Consider the following 24,835-nt stretch of genomic DNA (forward strand, 5'->3'; position numbering starts at 1 on the left):
TTAGCTCAATAGAAGAAAGATTATAAAATAGCTGCAGTTACAAAGCCTCTATGTACAAAGCCTCAATGTACAATTAAGTGAAGGAATGAGTAAGTACAATGTTGGCAGAGGAGTTCGATTCCAGGGTCTATCTGTTATTCAAAAAAATAAAAAAAATAAAAAAACTCTCAGAAAAAGTGATTTGTCAGCAATTCTACAGGACTGATATACCATAACTGCGGTTGTTAAACATGAAACACATGTAATGAAACTCGAATCCCATAAGCGGATGGTAGAAACGTTGAGTCAAATTGTCACACTAGCAAACGAGCATTTGCATTGCATGCGCATATAGCCTTGCGCACCTCCAGACCTGTTTTCTGAAAGGAAGAACTAAACTGATGAAGCACAAGGATTCCATCAGAACGCAAGAGAAGTGATAAGCGGCGGAATTGAATTAGCTCTTCTGATTGACGCGAGCTGCTGCAGAATTTTGACTTGAGGACTGCGACATTGAGACACTGGTCCCCCTTTCCTCAACTCCCATGGTGATAACAGAGACCGCGGAGTGTGATGATGCAGAGGCAGCGTGATAAGTAGACACTGATAATTGAGCAAGACCAGGTAATACACCACCTGTGCCAAACGTCATTTTTATTCAGTGAGACTTCATAGTGGTGTCCGCAACCACATGTAGTGAAAGATAGGCACATCACCATTATCTACTCATGCAAGCGAAACCACCACTTTCCTGCACAACAATCGGCGCCTAGATGCGACACGAATAGCTGTGAAATATCAAAAAAATGATAGTAAAGTATTAGAGATTTTAGTATACCGCCAAGCCCGGCACAACCGACAGAAAATAGTAGTACTGGTGGTAACTGCAAAACAAAATATAAGCCCTAATCATGTTTCATGATACCTGAACACAGAACGAGTTGAAAGTATTGCTTGACAAACAGGAAAACAGAGCAAGTTGAAGTGTATGCACGAATAGAGTGTTATATCACTCATATCAAAAAAAGAAAAAAGGAAAATGCTTCAATTGAGGCATAATGGACAGGTGAACAAGCTGAATACCCCCACAACAAACTGCCACCAAATTGGTCCTCCAACTCTCTTCTTTACGTGCGGCATAACTGCGGTCAAAACGAGAAATATTTAAAGAGAGTCCTTTTAAGGTTTCGATGCCCTTTACAGAAGCGAAAATTAAAGTTAGAAAACACATACCTGCGTTGAACGCATAAAAGCTAGAGAGGGTGCCTCCTACCGCAGTTCCAACCTGGAGCCAGATGCTTTACAAAATTGATATCATTTATTAAAGATTTATCCAAATTTCACCAATTCCTTCACGAAGTCTCGCAGGTAAAGCAAAGGCAACAGTGAGACGACAAATCGCTCACCACACAACACTTCACAAGATGCCAAATCTGTATAGAATGGAAAATTTACCATAGCGAAGCTTTCTCGCACAAAAGGCGCGATGGTCCACCCACTCGATTCCTGCATCCATGTTCCATCAACAGAGACGCATGTAAGGGAAGGAAAACTGCTGACAAATGTGCTCAAACAAAATACTGGCAATTAAAAGATTACCAAGCCATGAACAACTGCCTTCATACATACATATGATAACGTCAGCACAATAAATGCAAGAATTCAGAAATTCATTACTGAAGCATCACTCATTAATTGCTGAACTCAAGAGGCATTGTTAAAGAAAATATTGCGTCTCACGGAATTAAGAAAACCATGATTTTATTAGCAAAATTTCATGGCCATTTGATCACGTAAACAGCATAAATGGAGGTTAGAGCGTACAAGATCTTTAGACAAGGGTGCAGAGCAGCGTGGACAACGAGGAGAGCCAATGCCTTGGCGCAAAGTAGGTGCGTGGTAAAGTGACGAGTCGAGGGTCTTGGACTGTTCCATTGCTTCCCGAGTTACCATGAGTTTCAATCTCAATTAGCGCTCAAACCCCCGGAAAAGGAGAACTACTCAGATAATCCAACAGCGAAGCCTAGAAAATGGGCAAAGGAACCACACAACAGTCACAAAAAGAAATTTCAAAGACCTCCAAACTGAAAGAAAAGGTGATTGCAACAGAAGACTTTTCACTTGAATTAAAAACAAAAGAAACTGACACATACTCACGACTCCATCCAAACGCATCTTTCCTAACCATCTGAAAAAACCGAATGAAATCCAGCAGGTCTTCGGAAGGAGTACAACAAATACAGAATTCACAAAAGAGCATATCCAGAATTTTAATTCATCAATACCAATACCTCCTCAACAAAACTTCCTCCGAAATAGTTACACTGCTCCAAACTTCACGAATACCGCACTCTTGCGCCATACAAAGACGAAAGCGAAATTCGAAGCAGCGCAATAGCACCACAGGTATCAATCGGAAGATAAAACGAAGTCGAAAATGAAGATGGATTCTATTTACGGAATTAACGCGGCAGATTTAAGAGCATGAGCTGCGAAACCTTCGAGTTTCGATTCAAGCTGCAGAGAAGCAAGCACGGCCCGAGCAATGGCGGGTGAGCGAGAGAGGGAGTTGCGACTGAGCCTTCAATAGCTTCAGAGCATCTAATTGGGAAAGACGAAGTGCGCGAGCAGGGAACTCGAGTTCCCATGTTCCCTGCCTGCGTGTTGGGTTCTATAGCTGTGGATTCTGCCACGTCGGCTCTTTTCTCGTCCCACCTGGCACTGCCACTTGTCGCTTACGTGTCCCACGGGATTTATTAGAAGACCCCGCTGAGAGTGTCACCTTCCTTTTCTTATGAAATCAAATATCAATCACTAGATTTATGTTTTTTCATAGTTATCACGTTTTAAGTTTAGATACTTAATTTAGTATTTTTGGATGTTATATTGAAATGTGAATGTTAAGTTGGTTTTATGATCCTTCCTTTTTTTTCTTTTTTTCCTTTTTTTTTTTTTCCTTCCTTTTTTTCATATTTTTAATCTAAATGTGCTTGCATGTTTCGTTCACTTGTTTACTTTATTTTTAGAAGAATATTAGGTTTCATTTTGAATTAATTCATTGTAACATGATTTTAAATAGTTTAAGAAAGTTTCATTGACTTGATCTTGTATGAATTTTTAATATGATGTTCTCTAAACATTTTGATGGTGTAAGTTGAAATGATATTTGATTATGACATTAATTTCATATAGGATCATTGATGATATAATAACTTCAGAAATTTACTTGATCAAAATTTTCATATTCTAGATTATAAATGTTGCATTTGTCATTCAATAAATAGAATGATATGCAAGAAAGAGTAGTAGAAGCAATAAAGAAGTTATATCATGGAGATTGACCGCATAAAATAAAAGCACTTCCAAGTGAGAGCCTTTCTACCAAAAATGGTCATAGCTTAGGAATTTCACATTAAAAAATGATTTTTTATATGAAATATGCATAAGAAAGTTATAATAAAAAAATAGATTAATTGCAAAGTTTTTATGTTGTTATTTCTTATTTTTTATATGAAATTTCATTAACATAGTAATTTAATAAGTAGCTGCATGAATTAGAAATATTGGTAGAAGACCCACTATCCATGATCAAGAATATTGGCAAGAGATTATTCTATTCAAAAGTGATTTAAAATAAATATTTCTAAAAATATTAATGTATTATAAATTACTTAATTTTACATGAAATTAATATACAAAAACATCAAGAAGTTTCAATCTATCATCAAATTAGCATTCTATAGTACTATTCTAGATTACAATAACCAAGATTTTTTTTCACATCAATCATTATGTTAACATGTAAGGACTAGTAAGCCTTTGCATATAGAAAACTTTTTCCTTTGAAAAACAGAATAAAAATAACACAAATGCAACATTGGTAGAATAAGGTATTGAAAAGTAATAATATAAAAACACTATTTTAATCCCCATAGTTGACACACCTTAAAAAGTTGGTGTAAGGCATAAATAGACTATGATAAGGAACTCAATAAAAACCATATTGAACAAAGTGTTTGTATCGAACAAAAGAAAGATAAAAATAAATAAAAAATGTTGAATTAGGTCTCTATACACCAGTTGTAAAAACATGATTGGCCTTACATCTTATTGAGTAGGCAAAAGAGAAAAGTATTTTCAGCATTAATAACTAAGTATTCTTTCATACAAATACAAAAACAATAATATCAATTAGTTGGAATAAATCATTAAACTAGTATCTGATATAAGTAAGAGACATTAATACAATAAAAATAAAAATTCTTTGCAAATATTTACATAGAATATAAATATATATATATATATATATATATATTGATATATTAAGATTTAAATTTTCTACTTGGTTTACAATAAAGAAGAAGCAAGATTCTATAATTAAAAGAATCTTAGTTGTACTTTGATTTAACTATTTTAATGGCTTGGAAAAAAAATCTAACTTTACAATTATAAAACAAAAATCATCTTAATGAAAGGTTCTTTAAACATGGTAGAACTTAGGGTGTTAGAGTTGATAGTGGAAAACATGCAAAGAAGCATAAAGTATGCATTGATATAATGTAAAAAGACTTAAAGATGGAGAAAACAAACAACTAAGATATAAAGGTCAAGATAGACCAAATTCAATCTCAATTGCAAGAGGTTTAAAATTACATGGAAACCAACTTTATAACAAAAGACAAACTCAACTCTTTGAAAGATAATTATGAAGAAGATTACACACTTCAATTGTATCAATTAGGAACTTTTCTTCCAAATTTTTAATTTTAATTAAAAAAAATTATTGATATATGATCAATTTAAAAGCATCCTTAATTTTAGCAAGATAACATTATCAACATTATTACCCTTAATTACTCAAATCTATAAATTAGGTGCCTTTTAGAAGAAAAAAGGCTCTTTTCAAGAAATTTGAAGCTCCTCTCTTTTGTTATTACTTTTGTTTGAAAAAAATAAATATCTTATTGTAAAACATGTGTAGATTACAAGTATATTAGAAAAGATAAAATTGGATTAGTTAATCTTTAAGAAATCTTAACAATGTTGTTTACAAATAAGTGATTTGAGACTTACTTCTAGGTGAATCAAATCTACAAATTCTCTCAAAATATAGACTTGTGAATAAAATATCTAAATTTGTAGGAAAATAGTGACTATATTTTAAATGGGTAGTAAATTCTAATTACAAATAAAAAAAACTAAATCTAAGGTATAGCTTTGGATTGGAAATTTTTTGTATGAAATGATAATTTATTTATATAATAAATCTCCATTATTATTTTTTGAAGTATATGGTAGATTTTTATAATAGGACTTGGATTTTTTTTTAATAAATGTATTTTTATTGGACCTTTAAAGCAAAAAAAAATTAAAAATTAAAGATGAAAATAATTAAAAGAAATTCCAAATAAAAAATATAATATTTTATTATAAAAGAAGAATTTGAATTTGTACTTATATTTACCAAAAAAGAAGAAGAATTTTGGCAACACTATCAAATAGATATCTAAGGATTTTGCTCTTCTTGTCTTTTAAAGGAGTACAATCTCACAAATATAAAAATTGGATTAGATTATACAATACAAATAATGTACTTCTTCTAAAATATGTCTTTTTAAATATCTAATGTGTCCATAAAAATAAAGGTTTAAATATGGTTTATGATTCTTTATCTAATAAAAATAGAAATATATAAAATAAGATCACAATGAAGGCTTTTACATCTTAATAGTATATTAAGAAAATCTTTTATATTATTTTAAGTGGATTTGATTGTATCTAACCTTGCTTGTATATTAGATTTTTTAAAAATTATTAAAGTAAATATATAGACTATATATGATAAATGAACTTAAAGATAATGATATGAGTTGTTTTTACACTATTAAGGGTTGTAATTTTGATTTATTCCTACAATTAGATTATTATTATTTTTTAATATTATTGCTTGCATATTCAAACTTTTTCTTTTCTTTTCTTTAATTTTTTCGTCAAAATAAAAAGCCTAATAAAATTTAATCACATCCAAATGAATAGAAAAATTAGATATTTATTATAATATCAAAAGATGTATAGTTTAGATCACAAGTACATAAAGAAGCAATGCTACTATAGCTAACATATTACAAGAATGTAGCTATAAATATATAGATGATTCAATCTAATAAGGATATATTTTTTCTACATTAATCTCTTAATTATGTATACCATGCCTTTTAAAAACAATATATTGTATGGATTTTGGAAGTAACTATAAACTAGACACTGATAAGATTAAATAACAATAATTATTTGTAGATTGATAACAAGTCTAAGATATTAGAGATCTATGAAAACAATCTTAGAAAAAAATTACATGTTCTAAAAACATATCTCCTTAGTTAAAAAATATTTACAAAAATATTGCAACTATTTTGAGGCTTGTATCTCCAAAAAAATTGATTCAAATAAATGCACTATTTTTTTAATAATAAAGAATGAAGTGATTAGTCTATAAAACTAATTTAGTCAATTTTCATTAAATATAGATTTATGTTGTGGAAATTAACAAAAATAATAATTAAGAAACAACTAAATAAGTTCTTTTAGTTAGCTTAGATAGATTGTGGATTGCTTGCAAATTGTGCAGAGTCAGAATTCTACAATTTTTCAAAGTGGTTTGATTATTCTTTCAAGCATAATAGATAATGCATAACATATATATTAGATAAATGCGAGACAGTGCTTTGAATTCTGCTCCTAATATTGGATGTTAAGACTTTAAATTTTCTATGTTTTTATGATCCAATTATGAATTTATGCATTCAATAAATACCATTTAAAAAAAGAAAGTTAAACAAAAAACTTATATTTGTATTTTGAGGCTTGTATTCTCCATAAAAAGCTATGCAGAGAACTGTCAACGAACGTCGTCCCCCATCAAGAACCCGTTTCCATCTATCCAATATCATCCATCTGTGCCAACAGAATGAGGCTCCGCTCGGCCCATAGAGTTCCATCGGGGGGTCCGGAGGAGAGCGCGAGCAGGCTTCAAGTGGATAATGCGACCTGACCCATCGATCTCTGCGACACCAGGCACCAGATTGAGCTTTGTTTCTTCTCGCAGCTGCAGAGTCTGTGTAGATTGCGAGGTGGGTTCCGCTGAGTTCCGTCATTCCGCGTCTGCTCCAGCTCAATTTGTAGGTGGGAGAGAGAGAATGGCAGCTATGGCGCAAGCAGCCGTGAGCACGCCCGCGAGCTTGGGCGCCGCGAACTACGTCGCCAGGACGAGAGATTTCCAGTCTCCTGCTAGGGTGTGCTTCGGAGGAGTTGCTGCGAGAGTACCGGCCGTGCACCTGAAGCGGAGGTCGATCGCTGTGAGCGCCGCGGTGGCGGATGTGGAGAAGTTGGACAGGCTTGTCTCCGAGGTTGAGCTGCTGACTCTGGAAGAGGCAAGGCTTTTCACCGATAAGCTCCAAGAGAGGCTCGGCGTGAGCGCTGCGTCATTTGCACCTGCCGCTGGAGCTGCTGCTGGAGCGCCTGCCGAAGCCGCTCCTGTCGTGGAGGAGAAGACCGAGTTTGATTTGGTTCTCGACGAAGTGCCAGCCTCCGCCAGAATTGCTGTTATTAAGGCTGTTCGGACCTTGACGGCTTTGGGGTTGAAGGAAGCGAAGGATATGATCGAGGGCTTGCCTAAGAAGGTGAAGGAAGGAGTCAGCAAGGAGGATGCTGAGGAGGCGCAGAAGGCATTGGAAGCTGCCGGAGCCAAGTGCAGCGTCAAGTGAAGTGTTTGTGTTCATAGGGTAGGTAGTTAAATCTCCTCGAGGTTTTTCGAAGTTTTTCCTCTTGGTGTTGCGAATCGCTCAGTCTTCGTTTTATGCTAGGGGTCAATACATAAACCCTGGCCGTGGGATTTGAGCATACAGACGACGTCGCTTAAATTTCTGGTAGAAGATTACTTGTCGACGTTAAAATGTCACTTTTTTTTTTTTTTTTTTTTTTTTTTTTTCATGTTTATACTGCTGGATCGTAGTGCCCGCAAAGGTGCTGTTGAACAGTTTTCCCCATTGATGTCTTCACTCAGTGTCCAGATTCCCAACACATTCGTAGCATTTAATTCTTGCTTTGAGTCTGTCGTGGATAATGACACAACTGAGAATGTTTGAATTTTGTGTTAAACGACGTTATTCGCTGTTGTGCGTCGAGGAGGATGGATTTATGTGCCTTTGTTGTAGAACCTCAGTGCGGATAAGGTTTAAGCCCAATGGCTTCTACAGACTGGATAAGGTCATCGTCGGTCTGGTTTCTCAGACCCACATTGCCTCAATCAGACTCGTCATATCTCAAGTGCAAATCTGCTCCTGGATTCGCATACATATTGTGCAATCGTCCATGTTCTTGTATTTCTTCCGACATGATCAAAACGAGATACACGCTTGAATTTTTCTTGTTTTGAAGATTGGTGTATTCACATCGCACTTCATTCACTCCGAAGTGATTGTTATTCTCGTGAGAGACCAACTCCTTGGACCGAATGACGCAATTCCTGTCACATGTGGACATGGCGTCACATCCGACTAAGGTCCAGAAGAGAGTATGCACCGTTGCGATGCCTCGCACGTCATCCCTGATACACTGGCTCGTCCTTCAAGGGCCATCCTGCGTGACTGCTGCACACACGATTCCTACTCGAAAAGAAGAATCTGAACACTACAGACAGTGGAATCTGAATCTTGAAGCAATGAAATGCATGCCGAACTGAGCCCCCACTTCGGCAGGGATCGAAGCCTCACTGCCTGGAAGCACCGTCACTGAACCGAAATCTTAAGAACAATTGGCTCTATGAGTAACAAATTGTCACTTGGGACGACACATCTGCTTTTTACAATAAAGATGTCACTTACAATACAATAGAGAGTACAATAGCGGTGTCAAGTGAGTGTCAAACTTGAAGAAAACTTAGAGAATTCTTGGAAAAAAAAAGGTTGGGAGAATGGAGTTGAGCCATTGTATAATCTAAGGAAGAATGTAACTGGCTAGGAGATGAAGATATGCTTGACTATAGGAGAAAACTATGAGTTGGCATCATAGGTGGGTAGAAACCCACCTCCTCTTTTTCCATTTAGTATAGGGAGAAATGTAGATGTTGTAAAAACTGAGAGAAAGAATATACATTTGTGCTATAAATATTAACTTTTTTTTATAAAACAATGTGTTTTTTGTAATAGCTAGGATCATTTGCATGTTTTGTTAATGAGCTTGTAAAACGAGTCATTTTTTTGCTACTTGTCCATTGCTCTTATCTATCAAAATTATTTTTTTTGTAATTTCTTTAGATTTCAATTATGTAAAATTTTCCATTATTTAAAATTAAATAATTGTTTTTTTCCTTCTTCTATAGATGTATGTGAAACATAAAAAATGTGAGAAAGAAATATCTATGAAGTTTAAAAATTGAATTACAAATATACAACAAAGTGTTAATTTAGAACTACAATAAAATTTAAAAAATTGCAAAGAATTAAAAAATCAACATCAAAGAAGCAACATGCAAATCACCAAAGAATGTAATTTGCTAGTAGAATAGATGAAAGGTCATCCATAGTTTATGAAGAAGATTTATTAAAGACTTAAAGAGTGTCTTTCAAGAGCGTAAACTTTGCTTAAAGTTGTTGTTTATTTTTTTCTTCTTTTATTTATAGTAAAATAAAATTACAAACAATAAATAAGTGATAGTTTTTATTTCAATCTCATGTCTCATATTAGAGTCTTACATTAATTTCTATCCAACTTCTTCAATCTTAGAAGCGCAATGGACACTTAAGATGAGACATGTTTTGATAAATATTTATTGAGAAAATCATTCTTTCTAATTGTTTTTTATGTATTATCCTTGTTATTGAGACATTTCTTTATTTTTATTTTTTATTTTTAATAATTATGTTTTACTTTTAAAACCACTTTGCTACTCATATTTTGAAGCTATACTAATAATTTTCTTTGCAACAACTTTGGATTCTTTCTATTGATTGTTTTATGTATGTTGTCTTTATCATTAAAACCTTTATTTTATACTTAAAAAAAAGCTTTTCTACTGACATTTCTAAGTCATATCTTTGATTCACACTTCTAAGGGAATTTAATTGTTTATCAATTTTTTTAGCTTGACTTAATACTCTACACATATTGAAATACTACAAACACTAGTATTAGAAGATGATAGGAAGTGTAAAAGAAACCATTTTTATAATATTTATATTTTCAATGCCTAACATAACATTAAATACATTCAATATGTTTGTATTATTTAAACTTGGATGATGAGTTCTTGCTACTTGTTATCTTAAATTGTTAATCTTATAAATTACATCATATATATATATATATATATATATATATATACATATATATACATACATATATATATTTTTAAAAAATCTAATATATAAATCAAGTATTAATGTTGAAATTATGAATAAAATCTATTAGTATAACTATCTAATAATAGGATATTTGAGAAATAATCATTTAAGATCTCAAGTGTAAATAAATGAAAAAAAATCTTTTAAAATTATTACAAAATCCTTAAAAAGCAAATTTCAAACCACAACTTTTTTTTAAATAGTCTATACTTGGGACTACAAAATATGACACTATCTACACCATTTTTATTTATTTTTATTAACCTTTATCAAAGCTATTTGAACCATTATCAGCACAAATTTAATAAATCAATAAATAAATAAACTCTTTTGAATAGAGTATAGCAAAAGCCAAGAAACTAATTAACTTTTTAAAATAACTATTTAAATTTACAAAATAAAATTTATATAATCTTCAATATAAATCATACATTTATTTTAATGAAAATATAGTACACAACTTTTAGTGATTTATTAGATATAATAACAAGATCAAATAAAAAACAATGTTATACTTAACATAGTTTTTTTTTTTTTTTTTTTTTTTTTGTAAATAAAAATTATTGTAATATCAATTATTACAACAACTTCAAAAATTATTTCATGTGATTGCTGCCATTATCGTTTTTTTTATACAACCACAATTTATTTTTATTTTTATTTATTTTTTTGTTCTTATGACTCTGATCAAGATATATATATATATATATATATCCATACAATTATAAGACTTAAACTTAATTATAAAATTAAGTTTGAGTCTTATAACCAAGGCACCAAGCAATCTAATAGCAAAGACTTGTTCTCCAATAAGTCTATCAATAGTTTTGGTTAGAAAATCTATATATAGAAGTATTACTAAGTAGGTATGTATTGAAATCTTATTTACTAAAGAATCAAAAGAAGTATAATTTTGTAGTGTTGATTTGAATAAGTCTACCATGCTTTAATTAAAGACTATAGTTTTTCTTAAATTTATTATTAAAGCCATCTTCCTTCTTTGGTATTTTCATATGACTTTTAAAACTTTATTTGCAAACTATTAGAGTTAAAAAAAATCAATATTTGTTATAAAATATTAACTAAAATAATGTAATTAAAGTTTTATTTATTATTTATTTGTTATATATGTAATTTTTTAAAAAATAAAATCTATATTTCAATGCAAGTATAATATCTATGTTAGGATTTAATAATGTTGTATGGAATCAACTAATTTATACAATTTTACAATGCAAAATTTTCTCAATAATGTAGAGGTAGTCCAAACATTACAAAAGCAATCTACTACTCAATTAGTATTAATAATAATAATAAAAAAAAGAATCTTTTCTTGCAATGAACTTTAAAAATTTTGCATCAAATAGCTATAGAAATAATAGAGTGGAGAAATTGATCTTTAAGAATCCACATGATTTACCAAGAAGTTAGTATATATGCATCTTTCTAATATTTCTATTCAAAAGTTGGAAAGAAATTAATTTAAAAGAAAAGATATGAAGTTCTTCCAAACTTCTATCCAACTACACAATCTCATTGTAGAATCTACATGGAAGGTGGATTAGAAGGACAACAATCCATGAATTGGCCACAATCCATATATGATTAGATTAACCTTTTAAAAAACCATCTCTTGTCTAAGGGCCTCCTTCCATGCTCAATAAGTAGGCAATGTTATTCTTGGACTTTGCCCACATTTGATGATCCCTGCAAGGCAAAGTCCACCCATTTTCAAAGTTTGCACTTCTATGTGTAAGGAAGTAAAGCATTCAATGACCTTCCATAGGAGTTCATAAAAAACCTTTCTAATAAATAGATAAGTGACCTTTCATAGGAGGTCATACACAAATCTAATGACTTCCTATTGCAAGTCAAATGTCCACCAATACATCGACGGACTGAGGATTGGTTAAGGACAAGCTACTAGCTCTATTGCTAAAACCGGTGATGTCATAAAATCGAGAGAGGATGTTGTATTCTAGCTTCAATTTTGCCCACGGATCAAGCATAGAAGGATGCCCTAATTGTTACATCCTCCAAACATATTCCCCTCCCTCATCAACGTTGGGTTCTAAATATTCCAGATGTTCATGTGGATATGTCTGAAGGTGTACATTCCGCTGCCGTGGCTTGTCATCTTTCCAACAAAGGGCTCCAGGTGAGAAGCCAATCAGGCCAGTACTGTCTGACTCCGGTGCTCTCCTTGTCAAACACTGCACATCGAAGTCTTCAAATATGACCATACTTGGCTCATGGAACTACGTACAGGGCCAAAAGCTCCTTCCGTGGCCTCTTTCACTCCCTGCACGCGTTTCTTCGCAACCCTCTACCTCTGTTTCCTGCTTGGCTAAAAGCTCCGTTCTAGTGAAACTCAAAGCATGCTAGGATACAACGTAGACGACAAAAGATGCAGGTTGGTTTGAGCGTTTCCAGAATTGTCACCGTTAGGACGGATCTCGCAGCACTGGAAGAGTATCTCGACTGACGTCGGCCGTGAAGCTCAGCATGTCGTCCGACTGCAAAACCGCGGTCATCTGGGTGTTTCGTTGGCTGTTGCAGATTCCGGACCCCGACGACGCACCTTCGCCGGATTGCCACCGCAATGCCACTAGAGCGAAATCAACCCCTGCCGATACCGGAGCACAAATGTTGTCTAGGATCTGACCACGCCGGCTGCGATCCACGCGGAGAACAATACATTTAGCTGATGAGCAATCCTTTAGCTCTTGATTCTTCAATTGCGCTTGTGTGTGGTCAGTGCCGAAGTCAGCCGCAAACAGCTTGTTTGCAACCCTTTAATCTACCATTTTTGTTAATGTTTTTCGATGCCTAGTTCTAGCAAAGAAAGATGAAAAGCAGTGTTGCCGCATAGCTAACTTGAATTGATGTCTTCACTCATTCTTTCTGCAACCAACAGGAAGCAAAGCTGGAGAACTGTGTAGGATTATGAGGAGAACAGAGAATCTTGTGTGATGCTTTTTGATTTCTAGTCGTCGTTGCAATTGCCGTCGTCTTTCAGGCTACAATCATTCTGTGAGGATGCTTGGTTGTGTAGACACCCTCTTTTGTTTTGTAATCAGAATTTTTCAATCTCTATCGGGGAGAATGGGCATTTCTGTTAGGTTTTTGCTTCTGTAACACTCTTTCGGCTATTACAATCTCATGTAATATAAACATATTTGGTACAAAAAATTCAATTTCAACCATGTGGTGTTTTTCAAAAGTCTTCCACATCCATAAAATTTCAAAACTGTTGTTTGGTATTAGGTAATTCTTTAAATATTATAGTTAAAAAATTTACATTGTAACCAATGTACTTACAAATTTTAATTTTACGAAGTAAAATAAAATACCAACATAAATAAATAAATAAATTGAATTTTAAAATTATTTTGTTTATTTTGTGTTTATTTTAAGAAGAAAAGCAACTTTGACACCAAACATCACATATACATTAATATGCTATTTTGTTCCCATATATGCTTGAATTTAGTTGAAGTTATGTTATATTAATATAAAAAGCATAATATCTGAGTGAGAAATCAACATGTAATACACATATTCTTTACCATGTGTATTATAGAAAACCAAGCAAATCAATGTCTTAAATATGAATCCTATCCACTCACAAGTTGAATAAAATCAAAATGTATTTTTATACGTCAAAACTAAACTTTTTTATAGATGTTACCAAAACAAACCTTTATGGAGAAACATCAATACCAAATAAGATTAAATTCTTTATAATCAAAATTTTAAAAAATTTATAAAATATAAAGAAATCCAAACACATTTTCAATGACATTGCTTTGCAATTATGTCTAAATTAATTGTAAAATATTCACATTTGATTTTACCAAAAAATAATTTCTTTAATTTGTATGATAATTAATAGGTCCAAATCTTATTGGTTGAGATATGTTCCACATCATATTCTTTAATTTCAACATATATATATATATATATATATATTGAAATTTTAATCAAAAAAAGCCTCTAAGTTGTTCAATATCAGATAATATCATGTAAGAAAGCATAAAAACCATAATAAGACAAAACCTTAAAGTAATGATTCAATAAACCTAATTTGTGATCTAAGAGTTGAGTAGCTTTAAGACTAAAGTAAAATCATCATTTATTTATAATAAATCTTCAAAAGTTTTACCTTCTACCATCAAACTTCTCAAGTAAGACAATTTTTGGTTCTTTGATAATGGTGATGATGCTTGCAAGGTATTCTACTGTAGAAGAAGATTGTACAAGTGTAGATGTTGAAGTAGCTCCAATTGTCTCTACATCTTCATTTCCAACCAATCTTTGTGTTGCATGTAGCGATGAAGTGATTTGATGCATTGCAAGTACTAACTCTTTGATTTGTTTCCACATTTTTATTCTTCTACACCTTTTATTTCTACAAACTTTGTAATAATTATACAATAGAAAGAGAAAAGAAAAAAGACAAAAAATCTTATATTACTTATGACTAGAAGTAAAAAAACTTGTCAACAAGATATTAGAATTTAGTCTCTTTTTACTTATTTATATTAAATTCTATTTATTCTAAGTAAATACACTCGTAAATATGGCTATGTAAGATATTATGCATTTTTAAAAAATAAAATAAAATAAGATGTTTTTTTGAGAATTTTATAACAAAGAAAGTTCTCATAATTACATCATAATTCAATACCTTGATGTTAATACTCAAGTGAAATTTATAGACACACTTCTATATAAAAAGTGGTATTTTTTAATATGCAAATTTGTTTTTAACTTCCTTGATAAGTTGATGAAGTCCAAGATACATCAAATGTTGTTGCAAAAAAACCTAATATATATTCTACACTTTTTCAATCTTTTTAGAAAATCCAGCATCGATTTTAATTTTTTAAAGTAAAAAAAATATAGTTTATCTAGATCATATCAAACGCGGAAGAACATTGGCTTCTCGGCCGTGGATTGGACAGTGAAGTACATCATGGTTCAACGATATTCATCCACTCACAAGACGCAAATCATTCATCCATGAGTCGCCGTCTGGTTTCTTCCCAGTGGTCGCCGGCGACGTCGCAGACTCGAAAGGGAAAGCAACACTTGCGTGATCGGTGCTCGCATTCGCGTGTATGTGCGGATCGAAGCCGGACGCGAACGATTAGCAGTGTAGAGCGCATCGACACCGCGTAGTTGGAGCTTTGCGGGAGCTCGAATGGTAGGAATTTAATCGTGAGGCAGAGGTTGGGACTTTTTAGGGTTTAAGGTGCTCGGTGTGACCAGGATGTTGGGGATGGCTGCGCGAGCGCGGGCGCTTCAAGGGAGCGCCCGTCTTCGCGCTGCTGGATCGTCAGCGAAAGGTGGAACTGCGGCGAAGTCGAAGAAGGGGCGAAGCGCTGAAGGACCCGTAGTGCCCGTGGTCGCCAAGGAGCTACGTGAGAAGGCCGTATTGGGGGCGAACATTAAGAAGGACGGCTCTGATCCGCCGATTCTGGCTGATAGTGAGTATCCCGAGTGGTTGAGTGGCCTGCTCAATAAGAAGCCCCCGTTGAGTGAATTGCAGAGGAAGAAGCCCGAGTCCATGGTTGACGATGAGTTGATCCGGTTGCTGAAGCTGGACAATCGGCGGAGGATTAAGGAGAACAACAGTTTGAAAGCCAAGAAGTAGACGGTGCGCCGCTCTTTTGATTCGATATTAGTGCGGGTTGTACTCGCAGCCTCGTCTAAAAATCATTTTAGTTCAGTTTTAGTTCTCTGAAATGCCGAAATGTTGTCCAATGGACTGCCGAAGACGTGTCGAAGGTGTTGGTGCATTGTGCCCTAGATTATATCACCGAATTAAATCTCCGTGTCGCCGTGGCTCTAAAAATTGAATGTGGGGCAGTTAGGAGGAACAGTGCTGCGAGGTAGTTTTTAAGGTTCGAATCGAGGAGGTGACAATGTTATTCAATCGAATGCTTTTGATACCTTAAACCTTGGAGTTTGAAAAGTCGTTAGTTCGCTTCCGTTGTGTTTCTGCAGAACCAGAATTTACACTACTTAGTTTGAATTCTTGCACGAAGAGCGATTGGCGTGGTTTTATTCTTCTCTTTTGCTGCTGTGAGAAGCTTGTCCTAACCCTTGTTGACCTTGGTGTGATCTAGTTTTTATTGCATAGGCCTGGCACAATGTCGGAAATCTGCATGATTTTTCCGGCTGCGTCTTTCTCAGGCGATGACAGTTTGTTGTATTGACACTCCATTCTGCGAGGTTCTTCACTAATATTAATACCTCAACTCCACTTAGCGTGAATCACTTGATCCTCCGACAAGTCCAAGGGTTATGTAGCTTGACATAGTCACGACTTCATGGTATGCCTTGTGCTGTGATTTGGCCCAAGGACTCTTAGACAATAGTGATCATCATTGATGTATCCTTGTTTTTGTTTTGTGTTTGTTTTGTTATTGTTTTTGTATTTGCTTGTTGCTCTCTCTACTGCAGGGCTTCTTTCATTACTACTTTCAGTTACCTCATAGGAATATCTTCGAAGATATCTCGGTGTCAGCAGCTCAGGTTTCAAACGGCAGCTGGCTTAGGTATTAACACTCTTTAACCCTGCGACTTGATTTGAATGGTTTATACTTACCTTATTGTTCCTCTTCGAATCTATTGCTGTTGTCATGTTGTGAATGTGCGAGATGGGGAATAGTTGCAGAGCAGAAGAGGTCGTCAAGCCCACTGTGTCCTCCATCAATGCCAGTGCCAGCGAAAATGTTTAGAAGGGTTGTGAACATGTTGAACTGGGGTGATGATTGTTTGCATACTAATCTGTTTCTGGGTGGTATGAATTGACTTCTTACAGAATGTTTTTCTCCTTTTCGTTTTTGCCTTTACAATTACTATGACTGAGCACGGTTTTGAATGTTTTTTGGATTCTTATGCGAATCTTCGTTTTAATAATAATAATAATTACTTTCAAGTGTTGTTGTAAAGATACACACAAGTCAAAAGGATTATTTCCCACATTGTGCAAGTGAACAAAGTATCTTGGAATTGATTCTAAGTAATTGAGCTTTTTTTTAAATAAATTAATTCTATATAATTTGAAATAACAAAAAAAAAATGTAAATGGAAGAGTTGATTGGAATAAAAAAATTAATAAAATATGAATTGCATTTGCATATTAATTTGTATATTAACATTGTCCTATTTCAATGAAATTGCCAATTATTTAAATTATGTAGTGATTGTTAAATAATTTCTAAAGCATTTGATTTTAATTTCATTTGTAACAATACAATTTGATTCATAGTTGTTAATATGAATTGAAATTTTGGTAAAAATAGGTCACTAAGTTATTCAATATTAGATCATATTCAAAAAATTTAATAATTTTTTTTTACAAACCATGATTAGTAAAAATTTAAAAGTAATTTTTTAATAACTATGACTTGTAATTTTAAGATTGAATAGCTTTGAGGTTGAAGTTTAATTATCAATTGTATTTGGTTGATAAATCCTTGATACTTTGATCATATATTATTAAAATTTTTAAGTAATATAATTTTTGGTTTTTTAATAATAGTAGTGATAATAATTATATCTAAAATAATTGCCATAATTATATAATAGAAAAAAAATGACTTATACCACTTGAGGTAAGAAATAAAAAAAAATTAAGAATAAGAAAAATAAAATTCTAAGAACAATAACAATTTCAAATTGCATTATTTACAACCTTTAATGTGCTTATATTTTATGAAGAAAAAAAGCTTTCTATTATTAGTTAAGAAAGATAAAGCTTTAATGTTGTAAGTGTATTTTTGTCAATTTGTTAAAGACAAGAAACTAAAGAAGGTAGATAAATAAACTAGAGATATATCAAAGAGAGATTAGAAAAGGAAAATAATAATAAATATGTATGTTTAAGTAAAACCTAAAAATGACTATTACCAAAGACAAGAAAACCAAAGATTGTTAAAATTAGACAAGAAGCAAAAAAGGAATTGAAAAGAGTGACAAAGGCCTCATTGTTGCCTCTATATATACTATTTAACCAAGGAGCTATGTAGCAATGTCTTATGTGCTACATAACACATATTTAATTTGCAAGAGATGTGTCTAACTTAAAGAATAAGTTTTTAATATGTGCACCTTTTGGCTAACTCATGCAACACATGGATACTTATTTAGTTTAATATAAGTTGCTAATATATGCAACATATAGACAACTTATTGAATAAGTTTTCAGCCTACAAATACGTATAAAATCAAATTTGCATCTATAAAGTTTTTAAGGAGCTTCCTAACAAGATATTAACTTACTTCTATATGTTCTAATTTCTTACTTATCTAATTTTTTATTTTAGTAATCATGCATATCTATGTCATATTCTTTGTTTATATTCATTTGTATTTTGTATTAAGTCTATTGTAAGATAAGTATGATAAATTTTGTCCTATGTTACAAAATGTAAGACAAAGTTCTCAATATTATATATTAGAAGGGCATGCCATTAGAATGCAAAAAACTTTAATAATAATTTTATTTTAAAAATAAATAAATAAAATATTTTAAATTAATATATATGCATATTTATTAATTTATTTAATTTATATTTTACAATTAAAAAAATAAAATATTCATGTTGTCAAAAATATTTTTATTGCTTATTATTTATTTAAAAAATTGTACCAATTAAAAAGTAGAGGTGTATTATTATTATTATTATTATTATTATTATTAATTTAGATGATGTAGTAAAAAGATTATATATAATTATAATTGAATTTTTAATATATTTTGTAAATTAAAGTTGATATTCAAAAATTCTTTATTTTTTAAAAAATATAACTAATGTTTATGAATTATAACTAATTTAAATTACCAACAAGATTATTAAAATCTCTAGTTATAAAGTAGCAATAATGTATCTTCTTTCTTGCAAGGTTATAATAATTTAACAAAAGAATTTTCAGTGATAATTTATGCAATTTGTATATTTTTCATCAAAGACACATTAAAATCGTAATATTTGATTAAACACTAAGAAAAGATAGAAAGTAAAAATCTATAGCTATTTGTACTATTTAATTCAACAAAATTTAAACATGCAGAGTTTTATTGAAAAATAAATTAAAAATTAGTTTTTTATATTTTTAATTTTATTTCAAAAGAGGGAATTATCAAAACATGCTATCTTGTAATAGTTTATCGTATATTATTATTTTCCCATGTCCACTCTCTTCTTCGTCCCAAATCACCTCCGCCTCAAGTCCCCCCACCCCCCCTGGGGGTCTTGGTCTTAAGCCTCAGCAAAGCATCTACTGACCTTGCAGAGCGGAGTTTCCGAGGAGCGATGGCGGCGACATGACCAGAGCGTGTCAGGGAGCTCTGCACACTTCGCCGAATTGCCACGCGGAATGGCGCCGCAAAGGAGACAACCAATCTCTAGATTTGACACGACGGGGAGATTCCACATATTGAATCACACGCTGATCCAAGAATAGCAGGAATTTCGACCGGGTAGTGCCACAATTCGACACTACCGCCTCGGAGATGCGAGTTGGGTTGCTGCAATCGAGAGACAGATTCTGACTCGGGTTCAAAAGTATCGAAGGAAAGATGGAACTGTGTGTGCGAATACGGCGACTGGGATTGATACGAGCATTCGACACAACGTGTCAGTGTTTTAGCTGCTCGCGAATTTGTTGCCAGCAATTCTGTTCCGAGTATTTGTACAGCAGTATAGAATGATAGCGATCAAGTGGAATAGTGTTGTGAGAGTGGAGAACAGGGAAATTAGTTTCGAGGACCCGCAGAAGACTGATTACGACTCGGCAGTTGTGCCGGAAATTGAAGCCAAGAGGACTGGCTTAAGGTAGCTTGACCGAAGTCTTTTTCATTGCTGGACGATGGCAAGGAAATCCATGCCACATTGTTTCAAATATCAAATCTTGGCTCATTGTCTCTATCACTAATCGAATGTCTGCCTATAAGACGCTAAATCCTTTGAAGGAGGTCTTCAATCAACGTCCCGTCGGAGTCTGACCCTCCTTGCACGATGCATCGCCGATTGATGGATCATTTCCAACGCGAGAGTGCATGCTAGAAAGGTTGAGAGCAAACGGGCCGCGCTATAGCCATGATTTTTTTTCTTTTTTTCTTTTTCTGTGGCCAAGAAGAGGTGACGAATCACTGCTTTACATCGTTCTGATAAAAGACAATGTCGCCCTCGTCGGCCACATAATGATCCTCGTTGAAGCTCTTCACGAGAATGGGGAGGAGATGCAGTGGAATCAGACCTGACCTTTTCGGCTCCCTGTAGTAGTTCCCAAGCAAAGGCTTCACCGCCGCGGTTGCCTCGACCAAATGGTAATGCGGAATCTGAGGGAACAAATGGTGCACAACGTGCGTGCCGATGTCGTGATGGATTTTGTTGAAGATCCCGTAGTCGCGGTCGATGGTGGACAACCCCCCGCGCATGTAGTTCCACTCTTGCCCACGATACCATGGAATTTTCTTCTCGTAGCCATGGTGATGAAGGTATGTGACGAAGTCCAGCCACACGACATTGACGATGTAAGGTATGAAATAGAGCTTAAACGTCCAGAGGAAACCTTTATGAAAGACGACGTCGGCCAGGATCGCCACCATAGCGAACCAGCAAGCGGTTGAGGTGATCACTTCCTTCCACTCGCTCGAATCAAACAGGTCGCTCGAAGGGCTGTAATGGGTTCCATTCTTGCCTGGGCTCCTCGTCCACAGGTAGAAAGGATACGCTAAGAGTGGGAATGGAAACTGCAACCGACCCAGTTTCTCAAAGATGTTGAGAGTCCTGTACAGCGCCTCCGTCATGGGATACCACGACTCGTCGTTCTCGACGTGGCCGTGGTTAGCGTGATGCGTCCGGTGGCTGATGCGCCAGCCATGGTAAGGGACCAGGATAAACGAGTGAACGATGTGGCCGACGAAGTTGTTCAATCGCCTGCTTGGGGAGAAGCTACCGTGTCCGCAATCGTGGCCGAGGACGAAGAGCGACCAGAACATTGTCCCTTGGACGAACCAGTAAAACGGCCACAAGAACCAACTATCGACGTACGCAGCAACCACCGCGAGCGCCACCACAATGGCGATGTCGTTTGCGACGTATCGCAACGAGCGTGGAATGCTGCGCTCCCAGCAGTGCTTTGGAATGGCGGCTCGGATCTGGCCGAGGGTGAAGGGGGGCTTCTTCGACGCGTCCCACGCTTCCTCCTGACCTTTGGCTTCCACAGAGACGACGCCGCCGCCGCCGCCGCCGCCGCCGCCTTTGTCATCATCCTCCGCGCTCCGCATCGACACCACTGGCGGCAGCTCTTCGATCATGGACTTGGCCTGATCCAACGAGATCATGCCTCTCCGCGAAGCCATCGCTGACTCCCGCGATCGATCACAGCAGCAGCTTGATCCACCCCCTTCTTCCAACCACTCTGAATTCGCCTTTGCCACACACTGAACAGACACGGTCCGTCTCTACGTGCTGGACCTCGCAGCGCAGCCGCAACACCGCCTTCCCTCTCAGCAGCTCAAGTGTGTTCAGGAGCTCCGCTTACCATGATTGTCGATTTCTCACCTTCTCATTATGTATCAAAAGCTGCGACAGCAGTCCTATTAAACCGTGCGTGAGGAACATCGATCCAGGACCACTGATTTAAAAAGCTCGTGCAATGGAGGGTGCTCCTCCAGTTTCGTCTACTTTAAAATATTTGTCGATGTGAACTATGCTCAACTGTCTGTTGTACTGGTTGTGCATGAACGACATTTGGGTATAGCTCCAATAGCTTATGAATCTTTTAAACTGGCATATTTTCGGAAACTTTTGATGGTTAATTAACAAAAATTCTTGGCACCAGTTAATCGAGAGCTTGTGAACACATCCCCTTCTGCAACAGGAGGTCCTGCTGCAAACGTGGGGGTCCAAGTACGAGAATTGGCGGGCGATGGAGTTGAATAAGCAGTGGGGAAGGAGAATGAGGTACCCAAGTTTCTGTGTAGAGAATGATTCTGACAACATGGGAAGAAGAAAATTGCAGTAAATGTCTCCCTTTTTTTGCCCACCAACTTCGGCAATATGGTACTTCTACTGGGACGATTAAGTGCCCTTCACCTAAAAATCTCAAGCGTTTCGCATGTAGATCCAAAACCTTGGATTCATGGTCTAGCTAGCCAGCGTGGAAAATCACTATCCTCGAGTCTAGCAAACAATTATTTGAATTCCATTTTATTATATTTACTAGAGTTTGTTTTGTCGCGAGCTGCCAGTGTCGTGGGAAGTATTTTTCGACCGAAGAAAACATCGCGAGTGAACCGATCGCAATGGATCCAGTGTGTGCACAAGTTGGGATCGACGTTGAAATGTACGCGTTCGGGCAATCACGTTTCTGATACAGCTTCAGCATTGCGTGATGGTTCGATTGGTTGAGTTTCATTTCTGCGGACCAAGTTATAACTCGATTGACATGGAGGTGAGCGTGGTTGCCATGATTCTAGTCAACGTTCCATATATATATATATATATATATATAGATATATCCAAGCGATAAATCAGTTGATGTTTCGGTGTTTTATTCGTATGTAAGCTCGTCTCTCACCTGGATGCACTGCCAGGTATATTGCCAATATCATGATCAAACACTTGACTGACGCCGGTAAAGTCAGACTGAAGATTACTTCGATCATAAATTAGTAGAAGTGCTTTTGCATGACTCGATCGAAGGAGTCCAGTTTGTTGCAACCTCCTTTTCTTCTACACATTCACATCACTGCACACTAATGTTTCTCCAAGTTCTAGTAGCTTTTCCCCTACAGAAATCTAGGACAAAAGTGTCATCCAAAACAGTGCAAAGTATGAAACCATACGCTAAATAATCCCTACTTTTCACCACACGCAACACTGTTTTTATGTAAAACAGCCGAATTGACTTTTGTTTTGTTCTATTTTCCTGAAAGAAGTGAGAACTTTACATGCAGGAGTGTTGAAAAGTCACACAAGTCAATAGAAAAAACTGAGTTGCAATGACGAGAATGCTTCGAGATTGAGACCCAATTGGGCTAGACTGCCCCACTTAGAGCGTATCGCTCTAGGACACATTCAGTTGTGAAGATGCGGAGTCATGCGGCCAGAAACTGAGCTCCAGTTTTACTTGCAGTGAAACACGAAAACCACTGAAAAGCCCTGAAATGGGCAGATTCGTCAAGCAGGTGGGTTTCGCCACATAAAATTCTTGCAATCTTTAATGCTTTTTTTTTTTACTTCAATTCTTAAATGGGGCAATGAAATATATCAAGTATTATTAATGAAGTAAGATTCTCACGTTTTTTAGGATTTTTTTTGTCATTATGAGAAATCTAACAAACCAAGTTTTATCAAGGAAATAATTTTTTTTAGTTATTTATAATTTACATAAATTAATTAAAATAAAATAAGTAAGATATTTTCATATCCTAAGGTGGTATTATTGATTGTAAGTAACATTTTAAATTAAGTATTATTACAGAAGTAAGATTTCTAATTATTTTAAGCAATATTATCAATTGTAGATACAACTGTAAATCAACTGTCATTAAAAAAAACATGATTTTTTAATTTTATTATAATTTTACTTTATTTTAAGATTTCTTGATCCTATGTTATCATATTTCCACAATTCTGCAGTTTATATGTTGGATTGCTTAAAACAACATTCTTAAATTATTTGCAATGTCATAATTCAATTATTAGTATTGATAAAATATTCTAAGAAATTTCTTTAACCAATCATTGTTGAAAAAGTAAGATTTCCAATTCTCTTTGAGCCTTTTTGCCATTAGAAAACTTAAAAAATCAAAAAATAATAATAATATAAGAATTTAGAATTATTTTAGAAATTAAATTGTTTATTAAAAATCTTATAAAATAATATCAGAAAAATAAAGATAAGAATTCTAACTTGTTTTGTTGCTTTTTTAAACTAACACAATTTCTTAATTTAAGCTCCAATATACACAATAGTTCTAATGATTATTTTATTTATTTATTTATTTATTTATTTATTTTTTGTGATGTTTCAACCATTCAATTGATATATATATATATATATATATATTTATTTCTTTAAATATTTTTCGAAAACATCCTATGCATATGTATGTTTTAAGTAAAAATGAGATTCATGATCAAAACATGTTAATCAATTATTGCTTGATAAAAAATGTATATCTATATATGTACGAATCTATCTTTATTGTTTATTAACTAGTATTATACACATCTTCTTTAATTTAAATTCACTTTATAAGTTTTTTTTATATTATATTTATAATTATGTTTAAAAAAATGTTACTACAAATATCTTCAAATTTTATTTTCATAAACATATTTTATATTTATTCTTAATAAAATATTTCTTGTAAATATTAAATATCTTAATTCAAAAAAAATTACTTAATTTAAAACTTGATATAG

The 24,835-nt window shown here is 34.2% G+C and overlaps 4 protein-coding genes across 4 annotated transcripts; 2 read left to right on the forward strand and 2 right to left on the reverse strand.

Annotated features, from left to right (window-relative positions):
* LOC112277780 (uncharacterized) lies at nt 1-2,556 on the reverse strand. Its single transcript, XM_024510492.3, has 7 exons — nt 2,271-2,556; nt 1,804-2,002; nt 1,435-1,485; nt 1,213-1,264; nt 1,063-1,121; nt 818-863; nt 1-615 (listed from the first exon to the last, which is right to left on the reverse strand). The coding sequence occupies exons 2-7, from the start codon at nt 1,930-1,932 to the stop codon at nt 437-439; spliced, it is 516 nt and encodes a 171-aa protein (XP_024366260.1). The 5' UTR covers nt 1,933-2,002; nt 2,271-2,556; the 3' UTR covers nt 1-436.
* A 4,418-nt stretch (nt 2,557-6,974) lies between these two features.
* On the forward strand, nt 6,975-8,162 carry LOC112277694 (uncharacterized). The gene has a single exon (XM_024510320.3). The coding sequence runs from the start codon at nt 7,020-7,022 to the stop codon at nt 7,740-7,742; it is 723 nt and encodes a 240-aa protein (XP_024366088.1). The 5' UTR covers nt 6,975-7,019; the 3' UTR covers nt 7,743-8,162.
* Nucleotides 8,163-15,449: 7,287 nt separating this feature from the next.
* Nucleotides 15,450-16,419, forward strand: LOC112277723 (uncharacterized). Its single transcript, XM_024510373.3, has one exon. It carries the CDS (start codon nt 15,655-15,657, stop codon nt 16,036-16,038), a length of 384 nt encoding a protein of 127 aa, XP_024366141.1. The 5' UTR covers nt 15,450-15,654; the 3' UTR covers nt 16,039-16,419.
* Nucleotides 16,420-20,205: 3,786 nt separating this feature from the next.
* Nucleotides 20,206-22,048, reverse strand: LOC112277833 (acyl-lipid omega-3 desaturase (cytochrome b5), endoplasmic reticulum). The gene has a single exon (XM_024510609.3). The coding sequence runs from the start codon at nt 21,760-21,762 to the stop codon at nt 20,545-20,547; it is 1,218 nt and encodes a 405-aa protein (XP_024366377.1). The 5' UTR covers nt 21,763-22,048; the 3' UTR covers nt 20,206-20,544.
* Nucleotides 22,049-24,835: the final 2,787 nt, after the last annotated feature.

Source organism: Physcomitrium patens, chromosome 26, assembly GCF_059467195.1.
Source record: "Physcomitrium patens ecotype Gransden chromosome 26, ASM5946719v1, whole genome shotgun sequence".
NCBI lineage: Eukaryota > Viridiplantae > Streptophyta > Bryopsida > Funariales > Funariaceae > Physcomitrium > Physcomitrium patens.

Excerpts from the sequence above, each read along its gene's own strand:
- LOC112277694 (XM_024510320.3), top strand. The coding sequence starts at position 7,020 with ATGCGACCTGACCCATCGATCTCTGCGACACCAGGCACCAGATTGAGC.
- LOC112277780 (XM_024510492.3), bottom strand. The coding sequence starts at position 1,932 with ATGGTAACTCGGGAAGCAATGGAACAGTCCAAGACCCTCGACTCGTCA. Across the intron at positions 1,265-1,434 it reads TGCGAGAAAGCTTCGCTATG|GTTGGAACTGCGGTAGGAGG; the intron begins GTAAATTTTCCA and ends ATCTGGCTCCAG. Across the intron at positions 1,122-1,212 it reads CTTTTATGCGTTCAACGCAG|TTATGCCGCACGTAAAGAAG; the intron begins GTATGTGTTTTC and ends TTTTGACCGCAG.
- LOC112277723 (XM_024510373.3), top strand. The coding sequence starts at position 15,655 with ATGTTGGGGATGGCTGCGCGAGCGCGGGCGCTTCAAGGGAGCGCCCGT.
- LOC112277833 (XM_024510609.3), bottom strand. The coding sequence starts at position 21,762 with ATGGCTTCGCGGAGAGGCATGATCTCGTTGGATCAGGCCAAGTCCATG.